We start from the raw sequence: 16359 nt of genomic DNA, 5'->3' as shown, positions 1-16359 counted from the left end.
GTCCCTAACTACAGTCTTAAGGATTTATTTTTAAATCCTTGTAATTTAGAGTGTACGTTTCTCCTATTCAAATGTTAACTACGTAAAAAATATTGCATTCCGGGCTTGTATTGGACTAATGATCTGCTGATATAACAATACAAAGGCGGATACAAAGTGTCAATCCCTTTAAACCTTCTGTGTTATTGATTGTTGTTGTTTTTTCATCTTACCTTACGCTTCGCTCTCGCCTGTGACATATCTCTGTGGTGGTCAGCATTTCCGGGAAGACTCCGCCCCCAAAGTTTCCGCGCAACTACTGAGTATGTAAAGCACAATATTGACAGGGGCAAAACGTACGTTATCGAGATATTTAGCACTTCGTAAGGCAGTTCCAAGTGATCAGGCCAATCTTCACTGAAATGGAGAATAAAATAAATAGCCTGCATAATACTCTTATGCTCTGTATTCTGCTGCTTCTGTGTGATTGTTTGCATATTTCAGTTTCGACATTAATTTCAGTGATTCAAAACAAGTGGTTCATTATATATATTTCCTATCATAAATAACGTACCGCTTGTCTTGAGTCACTGAATTTCCAGTGTAGTTACTGGATTCCTTGCCCCTATAATATACATAACTTTTGTAACCAGTGTGTTATTATTTGGGAAAAATGCAAAAATAGTCACAAATTTACCAAGGGGTGTAGTACCACCTTAAGCCATACTATACGCCACTGTCTCTGATCTAGTCAAAAGAGAAGCCCAAAATACCTTATATTTTTTTGCCAGAACTCATTAGGGTTGCACAAATGCCGCATTGTTTTAGTGGTGTGCTCCCTCTAAAGAGCGCGAAAAATATCAATTTCAGATTATTTTAGGGGATTTAAGGGAATTTTAGTATCTGCGAAGCGTGCAACATTGTGCAATTCGTCGGCTGTATTCCATAGTGGCGTATAGTAATTTTTGGTCATTTTTTTGAAAATTGGCACATATGTTTTTAATGATGTTCTCTTTCATTTTATAAGTCTCATCAGTCATAATTAGCTGATTAATTAGTAATTAATTAATCAAATTATCGACCATACGCCACTTTGTATACACATTTTATAATTAAGAAATATCGGCAAAATTAAAAACACTGTATGTCATAGTGGCGTACACCTCGCTACATGTCATAGTGACGTATCGTGACCTATACGCCACTATGGAATGAAGCCGACGAAAAGTAACGCCATAGGGATTACACGGCGATCGAGGTGGCGTAAGGTTAACATTAGGTTAGGGTATTGCGTTTTGCGTGTTTTTCATAGTGACGGATAGTTTTGTACTTACTGTTTTCAGTTTGCCAACAATATGCTGTATTTATTTACTTTGAAAAATATATAAAAAATAAAATCTATTTAGTTAACTCAGTACCGAAATTTCACATCATTTACAAAATATGATGAATGTCTGATTTACACAACTCGATTTTAAATTGGTATTTCTTCAAACCGGATTTTCTCGAAAAGTTGTTTATTCGCGGTGCCTTACTATACGCCACTATGGAATACAGCCGACGAATTTTGCCCTATTAATTTATCCAAAAAATCGGGCTTAAAAGGAAACTGCAATTCTGGTTGATTTTCCCTTGTAGATGTATCATATTTGTTTTATATTTGCTTCACGTAGGATCAATAGAAGGGATATCTCCAAATAAATATTTAGGGAGAACATTCCCAATCCCGGGGGGGGGTTCTTCGAAAAATTTTGTACGGGGGTGTGCCACGCAGACTTTCGGATGCTGACTTTCTCTATACCTACTTTTTGCTGTTTTTGCTACCCATCAGTATACCAATTTTCAAGAAAAAGCACCCAAAAAGCACCCAAATTTGCCATAATTGGGCGCTTTAAGTGCAATTTTTCCAAAATGCGCCCAATTGGGCGCATTGGTCTCCATGATAACCCACCCATCGATATACCAAAATTGCTGAAAAGGTACCCCAAAACCGTGGCACATCCCCGTATACCTTCAACCAGGAAGAACCCCCCCCCCCGGGTTCCCAATACCCCCCGCTACCGCCGCCTATGATAAAATATATACTCTATATACATTATACAACAATTGATATGCATTATGTATTTTTATGGCGCTTTCAGGTGAATTTAACAAAGTGTTTCCAAAGGTATTGCACCTGTACAACAATTTATCCCGGCAGAAGCAACCTATTCTACGAGGGGCAGTCAGTATGTTTTAAGAGTGGACTCGTGACGTCATATGTGGATTGTTTTCACAGCATTTCTCAATGATTACATAAACACTGTACCTTTGTCTTTCAAACAACACATGCAAAAATTATATCACACACATGATTACGTAACAGCATTAGCATAAAATCAATGGTCTAGAGTCACCTGGTGAAATTGAGTCGTTTTTGTTAAGGGAAATGAGAGGCTGAAATGAGGTATTGTTGTATTTTTTTATATTTTCTTGGGAATTAAAGAATGGAGAATGCTGCCTTTTGGAACAGTAATAGAACACAAACTACCAGTTCATTAAACCATGTTTGTTGGGCTGTAAAGGTTTTAGTTTGCTTTACATGCATGGTCAAATATGTCTTATTTTTGACAAAAACAAGATTTTTCTTTCTATACAAATCTTGATATTGCCAAAAATAGCAAACGTGGAAATTTAATTTTTTTGGCCAGTTCTGTTGACTAATCTCCAAAAATTAAAACGGGAGACTCCCTAGAAAATATTTGAATCCATGTTTAAAATATAACTGTTATTCTACCATTGTTACATTTATACAAAAAGTAGTGGTACGGAGAGAGAGGCCATCGTTTTAATAAGAAATTTATTTTTAAAACTTTTCTGTTCATTTCAGGTTGAGATCATCCATAAAAATTCATATAAATATTTAAATTAAAATTTTCATAGCATTTTGTAATATTTTAGGCCCTATTTACATGGAATTTTGCCATTTTTGTGCATTTCCACCATGTTGTATCAGTCATCCTACCTACGCATGCGCAGATTATTGTTTGATTTGCACCAGTTATCATCGCACTGAGTACTAGCTCTCACACGTGACCAGTCATTATATTTTAGTCTGTTTCATTTTGGAGATAATTAATGTCATTTGTAATAACTGCTTTTTCATTAACGCCATTTTTGCAGAATAATTTTGCTTCCATTCAAGCCCTAAAGTTGTTGAAGTTTCCAGACTTCCCATTTCCACCACAGTTTAATGACAAGTCTCATATTTTACCAAATGCCTTATGCCCCTTGTACTTTCTCTGTTCTCTGACATTTTAAACACGTGTCTTTGTTGTAATTTAAAAAGCCCGCCTTTTTTAGTGATTTGGCAGTGTCCCTAGTATATTGATTTTATGCTAATGCTGTTACGTAATCATGTGTATGATATAATTTTTACATGTGTTGCTTGAAAGACAAAGGTACAGTGTTTATGTAATCATTGAGAAATGCCATGAAAACAATCCACTTATGACGTCACTAGTCCACTCTTAAAACATACTGACTGCCCCTCGTATATGTTCATCTATAATTTCATTAAGATAACTGAAATATGACATCCCCGTAAGTGTCTATTTCAGCTTATTACATAAGGCATGTAAGGCAATTCCATGATGTAGAATATGTTCACAAAGTATATTTAAACAAATTGTTTTGTATCAAAATGCAAAACAAACAATGAAACCTAGAAAAAAACACACCAAAAAACAACAACCACTTACGTGCACCAGTAGTAATCTTCGCCACAGTTTTTTGTAGTGGTCACGCGAGCCATCACAAGTTGGACTGTTCCAATTAATATTGCCGCAATCCATATTCCCAGGATTGTTGCTTTCGTTCTCGATCTAGCCATCCGAGCCTTGAAAAGGAAAAATACATGTAAGTTTATTAATTGTTACGTTGCAGCTGGGATATCTTAATACAAGAAATTGATGGATAATTTACATATTGCAATATTTTATTATGTCAACTTCTACCCAAACGCCGCTTAGAGCAGACGAACGCCGTGAAGTCAGTGTAATGGCCGGCGACAGTGTTATGGCCAACTGAATATATATTTGTAATAAAATCCGAGTTTTTAGTCATAGATCAAATCGCGAAATATGCGATGTTCATAACACTTTAGGTTCATGGTGTACGGGATATTCATAACACATCAAGCTAGACGACAGTCACAACCGCCGGAGTGAAACGCATTGGTGAAATCGGCACTGGAATTAGATGTTCTTCATGGAAGTGTTACAATGTTGCTTAAATTTTAGTATTATCATACAAGCGACATGTTCTGTACTTTCAGGCATTGGAAATGTTAACTGTATATCTCAGGCCTATTTTCAAAAATTGATTCAATTCAAAGCAATCATACCATAATGTTTGTTCAGTGATTTAAAAGGGTAAAAATGTCATTTTAAAAGCCCAACCGTTAAGCTTTGGTTCACTCGAAGTTCGGTATTATACATATTTTGGTTGGTGCAATATCGAATCACGATATTGCATAACGTACTTGTACGCGTACAATGGCGGTTTGTAGGCAAGCTTACGGCGTTACCGAACTTCAGGTGAACTTAAGTATTTAATTTCCTTTTTCCCCGCAAAACTCACCTTAAGAGGTTGTACAACAGCAAAATACCGGTCTACGCCCACAGCTGTTAGCGTAAAAATGCTCACGCATATCACCACCTGCAATAACAAGAAAAGAAAGTCGTTAATAAATCTTGTGTTTATAACTTACACGTAATAACCACACAGTACAAGCCAAAGAACCGTACCGGCGTAGCCAAGGAAGTTTGTTTCATTGCTATGCCACGTTTGTATATCTAGCAACACTTTAGTAAAAGAGTATGATGACATCATTATGTCCAATTAAAAAGACTATGGTCAGGATGGTAGAATCAGAAAACTAACACTATTATTATATATTATTGTTGTAAATTATTGTAAAAAACTTGAGAAGGTGTGGAAAGTCCGGTATCAATATAGACACCTGTGTAATGTCCGTGTTCTTTATATCAAAATACATTTATAATAGTAAATGCACGCACTCTCAACCCCCGCTTTACGCGGACGTTCTGTTCAACTGTGTGGCAATGCCCTGAATATCTGGCGCTTCAAACACCGCAAGAAACACCATTTCCCAAGATTTATTACGATTCCTTTCACTAGCTTGTTTATTTTCTCAGTCGTCTTAAGAATGGTGACTCGCGGCAAATTTGAGAGGAAGAGGAAGACGTGTCGTTATTCTTATCATATATTTTTGTCATTATTGTTATGAAGATGTCATGTTTTGGTTGATAAATACCTGTAGGGTAGCGGAAGGCACGAGTCATATTTACACTTATATGTAATAGATATTGCATGATGTAGATGATCATATTGTCGGGATATAGTATTTTAAAGATATAGCTCGGGAGAAAGAATAATAAAAAAACACGAAACACCCAAATGGTTCTTACATCTTTCTCCATGGTTTATGCATATTTGTATAATGGTGCATGGAAGTATTGTTATATAAATTACAGTGATTTATAAACATCTTGAAGCAGAATGGTTAACGTAACAGTTGATATTAGAGAGATTGCGGTTTCCAAACGTAGCATCGAACGTACGTGGAATCTATTCAAAATCCCGCCACAGAACAGTGGTTTTGAATAGATTCCACGTACATTCGATATGTACGTTTGGAAATCGCAATCTCTCTAATTATAAACCGTCCACGTAATCGTATCAGTATCGTTATTATGGTTATACTGTAAGGTATCGAAACTCTAAAATGGTAAAAAACGATACCAAATATCGTTTACTTCATTTTTATCTTGGTAGCATGGTTTTAATTTCAATTACAGGGGTCCATTTCACTAAACTTTACGAAGCTTCGCAAGTCTCGAAATCGTTCATAACTTACGACGAGTCGCAAGTTACATTACACTAAACTTACTTACCAACGGTACCCTTCGTAAGTAATAGGGATTTACTACAGGGACCCTTCGTAAAGTTACGTCTAGTTTCGGGTATTCGGTTATTACCGGTTATTTGAGTTTGAAAATTAGTGAAATGGACACCAGGTGTAGGAAGTCCATACAAATATTAGACAACTCTAATTGAACAAGTGTGAATGCGGTACGTCAAAGCGCGATGTCACGTGATACCACAGTAACCAATCGGTATTCGTGAATAGCACCATTACATCACGGGTTCACGTTCGCTCTCCTAATGCTTTCTATAGTATCATTCTATACACAAAAAGGTTTTTAAGTAATGGCCCTATATTCAAATGTTTTTGTGAATCAAAATGACAAGAGCAAAAATGTTTCTAGAATTATTGTCAAAACCCTGTTTCAAGATCATAATACATTTTGAATATGAGGAAAAAGGTATTACAGTCCTGGGACTCAGTGATGTTTGCAGCTCAGCACAAACAAATGCTCAGTATAAACACCGAAAAGATATAATGTCCTAATTTGCCGCCCAAGAGAGGTTTAGAAAAAACTTTGAACTCCATAACGTTATGCAAAATGTATACTCGAGACATTAAAATGCAGGAAATAGCATAGTTAGTAGAACTTGTAACTGTGTTACGCAAATTGAAGGGATTTGTGAATTGGTGACTTTAGTTTGTTACATGAAATCATTGGCATTACGTTTGCTGGAACCGTTGTCTGCGCACAAAAAAACAACTAAAACGATTGAGTGGATTTGAATAAAACAAAAGGAGTATACAATGATCACAATATGTAGAACTATAGATTTTAACCTAGGGATGTTATTTTCTTCCCAGATTAAACGTTAATGCAACAGTTTGAAATAAAAATCCATTATTTTGAAATGAAAAAAGCTACAGTAGATTATCAATTTTTCACTCTTATATCATATATTGTACATTACATATTCGAAATGTAGCCAGCATAAATGGGACATTCCAGTTAAAATCCACGCACCCCTATGGAAAACATGATCTTAAACTCCCACACAGGGATGTAGATCATTTTAAATGCAGTCATCCATTGAAGTAACTCCATTTCAAATAAGTTCCCTGTGTGGAAGATTAAGGTCATCTCTTCTATAGGAGGTGTATGGATTTCAACTGCAATAGCTCAACTCAATGTAGGCGTCTTTACCTCAATGTAGGCGTCTTTACCTCAGTGTAGGCGTCTTTACCTCAGTGTAGGCGTCTTTACCTCAGTGTAGGCGTCTTTACCTCAGTGTAGGCGTCTTTACCTCAGTGTAGGCGTCTTTAACCTCAGTGTAGGCGTCTTTACCTCAGTGTAGGCGTCTTTACCTCAGTGTAGGCGTCTTTACCTCAGTGTAGGCGTCTTTACCTCAGTGTAGGCGTCTTTACCTCAGTGTAGGCGTCTTTACCTCAGTGTAGGCGTCTTTACCTCAGTGTAGGCGTCTTTACCTCAGTGTAGGCGTCTTTACCTCAGTGTAGGCGTCTTTACCTCAGTGTAGGCGTCTTTACCTCAGTGTAGGCGTCTTTACCTCAGTGTAGGCGTCTTTACCTCAGTGTAGGCGTCTTTACCTCAGTGTAGGCGTCTTTACCTCAGTGTAGGCGTCTTTACCTCAGTGTAGGCGTCTTTACCTCAGTGTAGGCGTCTTTACCTCAGTGTAGGCGTCTTTACCTCAGTGTAGGCGTCTTTACCTCAGTGTAGGCGTCTTTACCTCAGTGTAGGCGTCTTTACCTCAGTGTAGGCGTCTTTACCTCAGTGTAGGCGTCTTTACCTCAGTGTAGGCGTCTTTACCTCAGTGTAGGCGTCTTTACCTCAGTGTAGGCGTCTTTACCTCTGTGTAGGCGTCTTTACCTCAGTGTAGGCGTCTTTACCTCAGTGTAGGCGTCTTTACCTCAGTGTAGGCGTCTTTACCTCAGTGTAGGCGTCTTTACCTCAGTGTAGGCGTCTTTACCTCAGTGTAGGCGTCTTTACCTCAGTGTAGGCGTCTTTACCTCAGTGTAGGCGTCTTTACCTCAGTGTAGGCGTCTTTACCAAGTCATCTGGGATCCCGATGGTGATTTATGTTTGGATAAAGCCAAGCAACGAAATTATTTGTAGACAGTTTGTATTTTCAAATGTGTTCAAACAAGAATTTATTTACATTACAGCTACTGTTGTCCGCTTTAATGTATTTAAACCCGTATTTGAAGTCAATCTGATCTTCACTTTATTGACTTTCTTCTCTACAAAAAAGATAGTGTTAAACTAGTTCTGTTTTTAAGTCTTAAATAATCAACATTATGAATGTAAATGAAAACAAAATATCCAATTCCTGTCCAGACTTAGTAACTGTCTAAAAGAAAAAAAATCAGGTCATTTCAAGAACATACTCAACCAACCTTATCCAATGGCTAAACACTTAATCGGAGGTATGTACAGTGAGCCAAAGAATTAAGGTACCAGTTATGTTCACCCCTGTATATCCTAAATAAAGACAAAATATGTCAAAATTAAAACAAGCAGTCAATAACAGTACTCTTTAGCTCTGATTTAAGACCTTATGTGTTGAAATTGGTTAAGAATTAAAGAAACGGTGATCTAAAACCTAAAGAAGAAACGAAATCAAAAGTTGCACTTTTGTGTTCTAATCAACGAAAGCACGACGCTAGTGCAGCGCTAGTTCTCTTGTTCACCAGCACTTTGTGTACAAATCAATAGGGCATTTAATGCAGCAAACTGCAACTTTTAAATCGGTATCTTCCTTGAGTTTTGGGATCGCCGTGAATTTATTTCTTGAACAATTTCAACAAATGAGGTCTTAAATTCGAGCTAACAGATGCGGCTATTGGCTGTTGGTTCCAATTATGACATATCTGTCTTTATTGAGGATATACAGGAGGTGAACATAACTGGTACCTTAATTTTTTGGCTTACTGTATTTCTACAATGTTAGCGCTAGCTGTATAATGTTGATAATTGTCTTAATTGTACCATACAGAAAATACAGCACGGAATTATACAAGTGCACAATACAATTGAATATATGAATACAAAAGCCACCCAAGTCCATACTGTGGCCAAATTGATTTAAGCATGAGAATTTGTTGCTATGCATAGGCCTGTCATATGTATGAAAAAACAACTCAAATTCATCCACTGTGTCTATTGAGCATGTGAAAAATAGCATGTATGAAAGAATCACCCACGTACATGATTTGAGTCTTGTAACACATTGATTGAAATCCAGTATGTATAAAAGTCCACTTGTAACACATTTCATTGCTTCACAGTGACTTTTGAAAAAAAAAAAATTGGGTTTAATAAAGGAAAGTGTGTGGTTTATATTACATGGCAGAATGCTTATCAACATTATACATACCTGTGTGCTTTATTTTGTATTATCTTACTAGTAGTAATTTCATTCAAACATTGTTGTCATTGTATATGATTAAAAAAACCACCCAAGTCCAAAATTTAAAATGAACTCCACGAAGTCCCTGAAATGCTAATCGTCATACTTAATACAGTTTAACCCACTCATTTGCACGTAAAACTTACCATATTGACCAGGTAAATATAACTGAAGGAATTAAAATGATACTCGTGTTTTTCTCTCAAAATCACTTCCCATGGACTTGGGTGGGTTTTGTATTCATGTATTCAATTATTGATTTTGACTTTGGTGTTGCAGCTTGCGGCATGCATGCGAGGTAAACATGGTATAATATACCATTGTTCTAGTGAAGATGGGAATGGGGATGGATGCTTAGTTAATTTCGGAAAATAAAAGATTACATACCATAAAAACGAAAAAGCAATCTTTAGTGAGGTTCTATTGATTTTTTATATAAATATAATTTTGTACCGAGATCGTTATGGGTCACTCCATATCATATCAAGGAGGCCTCCACATGACTCCTTCAGATTTGCTTTATATTTTACTCACATTCAAATTTAAGGTCTGTAGCTCTTATGGATTTTCTGTGGTAGCCATTTAAAGTTGGAGTAGGGAGTCTAAATTTGGACCCAAAAGTTGCCCTTTAAATAAATTTCATCTGAGTCTGTGCCTTCTTTATAAACAGAGAAAGAGGTCTGAAACCGTATACACTAACTGCATGCCAAATTTGTAAAAAAGTATATATATAACAAACAATTTTTCTGTAATTGCGCGTTGTGTCACGGGGTCATTAAATATGCAAGAAAAAATGTAATGCTCCCCTAAATTCACATTTTTTTGTCAGATTAATTACTTTTTGTTGTCACTGATGCTATATATAGGATAAATACAATGCATATCCAAAGAATTGAGCTCACAATTCATTTACATTTCGAACAGCGCCCTCACGAAGATGACATTTATTGCAAATTCAACATTTTCAGGGGGCCCAAAGTCGATGTGGTCCACCTTCAAAATTTATAAAACATCACTTCTATATGCCTACAAGTCTTAAATTACAACTTTGCTAAGTCCCAGTCTAAGTCTAGGTTGACTTCATATAAAACGACAAGCCCAAAGTTGACCATTTTCTTATGATTGCATGTACTGCAAATGTGCCGAATTTGGAAGGCTTAAGGGGGTACTACACCCATTGATTTTTGTTTTTGCATTTTTTTGCATTTTGTGAAGAAATTACAAAAAAAATTGGACAAAGTGGTATGCAAAATGAAGGGGCAAATCTTCTCGTTTTATTGGTGGCATCGGTATCAATGTAGCGTACATGCTTTTGAAGATAGAAGCCAAAAGGAGGTACATCACTGATGATTTAAATTCACTTCATTTTGGAAAGCTTACTATCAACGGATTTCGTTAAAATTTTGGATATGTGTTGCTAACACATTAGGGAAATAATGTTGATATGTAAAATGGGAATAATTGGTCCCTGATTTCTTTTATGACTTCATGAACTTGGTGCTCCACAACTATCAAAAACGAACCGGTTAAAATGCTTCTATTTTCAATGTCGAGCTATATTTTGTATTTTGAACTTGCAACACTATGTCACTGAAACTTAATTAAGCCATAGGTAACAGGTTACCACAACCACACTACAGCAATGTTGAAAAAAATTGTATTTTTTGTCACCTATACCACCATATTAGGTAGTTTTCCGTAAGCTTCATTTTTGTGATTTTGGTAACTATTTTATATTTATTTGCCCAATCCAACTCAACTAGGCAATCTAAATTGTACTCACCATTTACATCCCAAGGTATTTTAGTATATCCACCTCACACATTTCCATTATATATCCAGTAACAGACAAAATATCAAAATTGATGCCTCATTATGACATGTATGATATCACAGACTGTCACATGTATTCAAAATTGATGCCTGAATTTGACCTGAACCAATTGACCTATAACCTGACCTTTGATGACCTTATAGCCTTTTTTAATCTCTTTTCCTAACAACATATTATAGAAGATACATACATGGTGTAGAATTAAATTGTCTATGTGGAAGAGATTATTTAGGCCTATTTAATTTATTCAGTGTTATAATCAGTGAGTATATTTCTATAGATAGTATAACAAAGGATTTAATGTATTCTATTCATGTATTCTACTTGGACATGTTCAATAGAATAAATTATGGTTTGTTATGAAACACACATCTCAGTTACCAGGATACAGTAAACAAAAACATATATAGGGCTAAAATGATTTTCTAAAATGGTTTAAAACCACTTTGTATGTAGAGATATTTTATAAGTTCAGGACATGAGATGATGAACATATTTATATACTTTATAAATTTGCAACAAAAAAAAGAAGATGGGTACTGGTGAAAATCAGGGTATTAAATCGCCTTAAAAGGAGATGATAGTTCTTGAAAACGGGCATTAGTATATGTAGTACCACAGATACTGACAAATTTATTTTTGGATTATTTCATTTATAGCACTATTATAGCACTGTAACCTCTGGGTACATCCGCATTATAGTCTGTGTACGTGTAGATTGACCTCAAACTAATGACCACAACTTGTACGACATCAACATCTAAATAACGCATCTGCAATAGGCTTAAAATCTGCAGTTAAAGTAGACCTTGCCTGCTTTAAGCTGTAATCTATCCCCTCCTGCCATGGTCGAATATCGTGTTTCGCGATCACATAATCGTTTCAACCTTTTCATTAAAACAGGTTAAGGAAAAATAAGGAATGCAAAAACACACGACATCGTGTCATTGAAAGTTAGAATTATATCTTGTTCCACGATCATATATCTTTTCAGTCTTCCCATTAAATGTATTGGAAACAGGTTAAGGGAAAACAAGTTAATGCGCATTCACAATCCAGGTACTAACCGTTCGTTCATTTCCTATCTCTTTTTACTTAGAGTAAAAACTAAAGACACACAATTTGTTTTATTCTGTTATGATTTAATTAGAATGTAAACTCAAAATAACTATTTTTTAGTATCTAAACTGCAAAAGAAAAGTAGTAACAAGTCGATTTTTTTGATTAAATTACGGTTTGTTTTCTTTGTCCTTTTCGCATATCTTTGCGTCAAAAAACTGTAAGCGGTTGTTTACTGTTTTTATTTCCTACAAATAAGAGAGAACAAATAAAGATATACCATCTAGACTTGTGATTTTGAATTATGAAAAAAGAAATAAACAGTTTTCCGTTTGAGGTCAAATTGTCCGTAGGTCGAGTTATCTGATATTCCCTCATGAAGTGAAATATTTGCAGACACAATTATGTTAATTATTCATGACTAATACATTCAAATAGGCCTATCAAATTTGCATATTAAAACGGTAAAGGGAAAACAATCCTTTTCCGTTTTCCTATTTTGAATTTATAAAAATAGAAAAACGGTAAATGACTGTTTTCGCTTTTTCGTTTCATTAAGAACATGGAAAATGACCTATTTTCTTTTTTCCTAATTCAAAATCAGAAATCTAAACGTTATATTTCTGGGTTTGTTTTTTCTCTTACATTTTAAGAAAATGAAAAACAGTAATCGGTCGTTTACCGTTTTCGACACAAGAATTTGTGAAAAGGAAAAAGGAAAAACGTAATTGAAACTGAAAAAGTCGACTTATTGCAGTTTTTCGTTTGCAATTTATATCAAAATAGAATTCAAGAAAAGGTTAATTTAAGTTTACATTCTAGGCATATGAATAAAAGAATAAAACAAATTGAGTCTTTATAGTCTTTACTGTAAATGAAAAACAGATAGGAAAACGAACGAACGGTTAGTACCTGGATTCTTCACATGATACACTATAATTCGCGAATCTTTAAGGTTAGCATGTAGCAAGTATTTTAAACTGTTGCGATTTGGTAGTTCATAGCATGAGCTTTGTCAAAAATTACATTGAATATTTCATAGCGAGTGTGTAGAAGAATTCAAATTTTACACATATTTGCAAGTATATGATTTATAGAATGAACGTTTCCAAAAACATCAAAGTGTTATTTTTCAATAATATAATTATTGATTTATATAGATAATGAAAATCGATCGACCAACAATACCTAGTCTACCCTTAAAGAGGAAAAGTTTTAAGTTAATTAATAAATGTTTCGTATTTTGTCTTTAAATCGGTTTGTTTAATGTTCTAAAATGGCATGGCATGCGTGCCTTAGAAATACTTAAACTTTTTGTGAGTTTAAAAACGGTAATCTGCAGATTGTTCAAAAATTCGACAATTCCGTCGAGCAGATTGGTTTAACGTTTTAATCCATAGTGTGTGATAGTACTGGTAGTGATCACAAAGTGTTGGAATATCAACTTGGTTATTGTGGTTTAAGGTTCAGTAGCAACTATTTTAAACTGTTGCGATTTGGTAGTTCACAGCATCTTGCAGCTTTGGCAAATATTGCATTGATCATTTAATAGCGAGTTAGTAGAAGAATTCAAATACCACAGATAAACTTTTGTAGGTCATGTGGTTCTTAAGTTATGTTGTACAGAGGGCTGTAACAACAACACTTTTATAAAATGTGTGTAACTCATTAATAACAATAAAAAGTGATAAATCAAGCAAGTTTTCAAAGTATATGATTTGTAGAATGAACTTTTGCAAAACTTCAAAGTGTTATTTTTCAATACTATATTGATTTAGACAATAAAAATCGATTCGATCAACAGTACCTTGTCTACCCTTAAGTGTAAAGATTTTTTTAATCAGCCATATAGAGTGCATTTTGTCATTGAGAGTTATTCTTATGTAGACATTTTATTTTACGATCTTATCAGAATAACTTTAAATTGATAGGAAACATACAATTGCAGATTCATGCATGGGAAACAGATTAAGAAAATTAATGCAAACTAAAGTGCATTCACAAGACATGTCCATGAAAGTCAACACGTATTACGCAGTTCGATCATTGTGATTTGTGCGTTAATAAGGAATCAACGGAGAGGTTTCTTGCTATCATATTAATACGCTGTGCACGTTTCAATCAAGCAATTTAAACGCCCATAAAAATTGGTCCCTAAAGTAATGCAAAGCAGTAATGCTAAGCAGCAGGCGCCTTTGCCATGTATACTAAGATAGATTAGCTTAGATGTAAGTACATTATGCCTACTTTATGTTCTGTAAATTAACTATGGTAAAATGGTAAAAGATCAAGAGGACGACCACGGAACGACTACATTAAGCAACTAATCGAGGATATTGGACTAGAGTAGAGAGACAAGACATCAGGAACTGCATGCAGAACAATGTTGTGTGGAGAGCCATCAGCGGAGTCCGACTAGATAAGTCGACATAAGTAAGTAAGTAGTAAATTAACTTACTCCATCTTTGCGATTAATGACAAATGTGATGTGATCAAGCAAAATCAGTCGGAACTCGGAAATATTGATTTTGAGATATAGCCCAACAAAGGATATATTTCCTTTTGTTTCCTCCTGTTTTGGAAACTCTTTAATTGCTCATATCTTTGGAACTGGTTGCTCAATTTCAATGGGGTTTTCTGCAAAATCCAGCTTTGTAAACATGGTAAATGCTTTTTACTATCCTTTAGGAAACTGAAAATTTATTATTGCCGAATTCCGACTGATTTTGCTTGATCGTATCACAAATGTGCACCGGTTTTACATACATATCTATCATGTCTATACAAGTCAAATTGACAGCCTTTGATTTATTGACAGCCTTGTATGCCAATATATAAACAAGTTGTAAGGTGTGATATTAATAGGAAAGAAAAACGGTTTTCCACTGTATAATGTATTTGTAACTTGTCATTGTGCTTCTGAATTTGAAAGGTGTTACAGTACATGTAGTAAAGCTTTTTTTCCCAAAAACTCGGAAATATGAAATAGGTTTCTAAGTCTACCATATCACAGGGTTATAATATCAACACAAAATTATAACGGATGAAATGGAAAATTGAGTTTTTGTGCTATTCGAAGATATCGATATTTTAAACTTTAGTATGTTGGCCCGTGGATGTCATTGTTAAGACATCAAAGGATCAAAATTTTAGTTCATCTATGTTTCTACAACGCATGATTTTAGCGTTCATGTTATCGCTATACGTCTATCCTCCTTTAAAGCCTACTTTAAAGGATAAGAGCTCGTTTAAATTTGGCCTTCATTTTGAAGAACCTTCGTAACATTGGTGTGAATGGAGTATAGCTCTGTTTATCAATTTAAATGTAACCGACCGGGATTTGACATAGTTATAAACATTGCAACATTATAGTGGCATCATTAGTTAGGCAGGTGTTAGCATGTCTCGAGGTGGTGGCATCGATGAGGAAATACAATATTCTGCCTCAGAATGCTCAGGGTGGTGAATGCAATTCAATGCTTTACATTGCATTAACAGAATTGAGATTTTACGGGTGAATATGGACTCGGCAAAGTCTAGCCAATATCAAAAGTATCACTTAACAAAATTGATTAAGTTGCTGAAATCCTAATTGATCGACCTGATAATTGGTAATAATCTGCGAGACGTCTCAGCCATCTCAGTACCTATAACACCTGGACAGCATTACATGTGTACTAGTTGATACACAGCTGAATGAAATGCCATTACACACAGTGTCACCGACCCTATATCTTCATGGCAGGAATGGCCATGGTAGGTTGAATCCACAGCCACGATTAGCCATTTGGTTCAAACCTTTAAAGCTCTTTAAAACTAATAATTAGTCGAGGGACATAACTAAGGCTACTCACAATAGCCAGGTAATTGATCTTGGTTGTGCGTGAATAAGCTTGTATACCCCATTGAGGTCAATGGTCATCGACTTTTATACTGCCTACAGTGAGTGCAGCTGTACTACACGCTGCACTCTGTAGTCCATTACAGGACCAACGCAATATAAAATGGTCAAATTTTGAGTTCAAAGCGCACGGCCAATTTTCCAAGCGCATTCTAGCGACTATCATATCTGTTCAACAGGTATTTTCAAGTGTATGAGACCACATCTGGTTTCTTGAGAAAAATTCATTTGC

General features: G+C 35.3%; 1 protein-coding gene across 1 annotated transcript in view; it reads right to left on the bottom strand.

Annotated features, from left to right (window-relative positions):
• LOC140158506 (substance-K receptor-like) overlaps nt 1-16359 on the bottom strand; it is a 201988-nt gene that overhangs the window by 10496 nt on the left and 175133 nt on the right. Inside the window, exons 2-4 of the mRNA XM_072181606.1 lie at nt 4600-4677; nt 3720-3856; nt 213-396 (exon numbers count right to left, since the gene is read on the bottom strand). Coding sequence (XP_072037707.1) covers nt 213-396; nt 3720-3856; nt 4600-4677 — 399 coding nt within the window. The remainder of the gene's footprint in view (nt 1-212; nt 397-3719; nt 3857-4599; nt 4678-16359) is intronic.

Source organism: Amphiura filiformis, chromosome 8 (assembly GCF_039555335.1).
Source record: "Amphiura filiformis chromosome 8, Afil_fr2py, whole genome shotgun sequence".
Taxonomy (NCBI): Eukaryota; Metazoa; Echinodermata; class Ophiuroidea; order Amphilepidida; family Amphiuridae; genus Amphiura; species Amphiura filiformis.
Note: the sequence above shows the minus strand (reverse complement) of the source record. Positions and strands in the feature narration are given on the sequence as shown.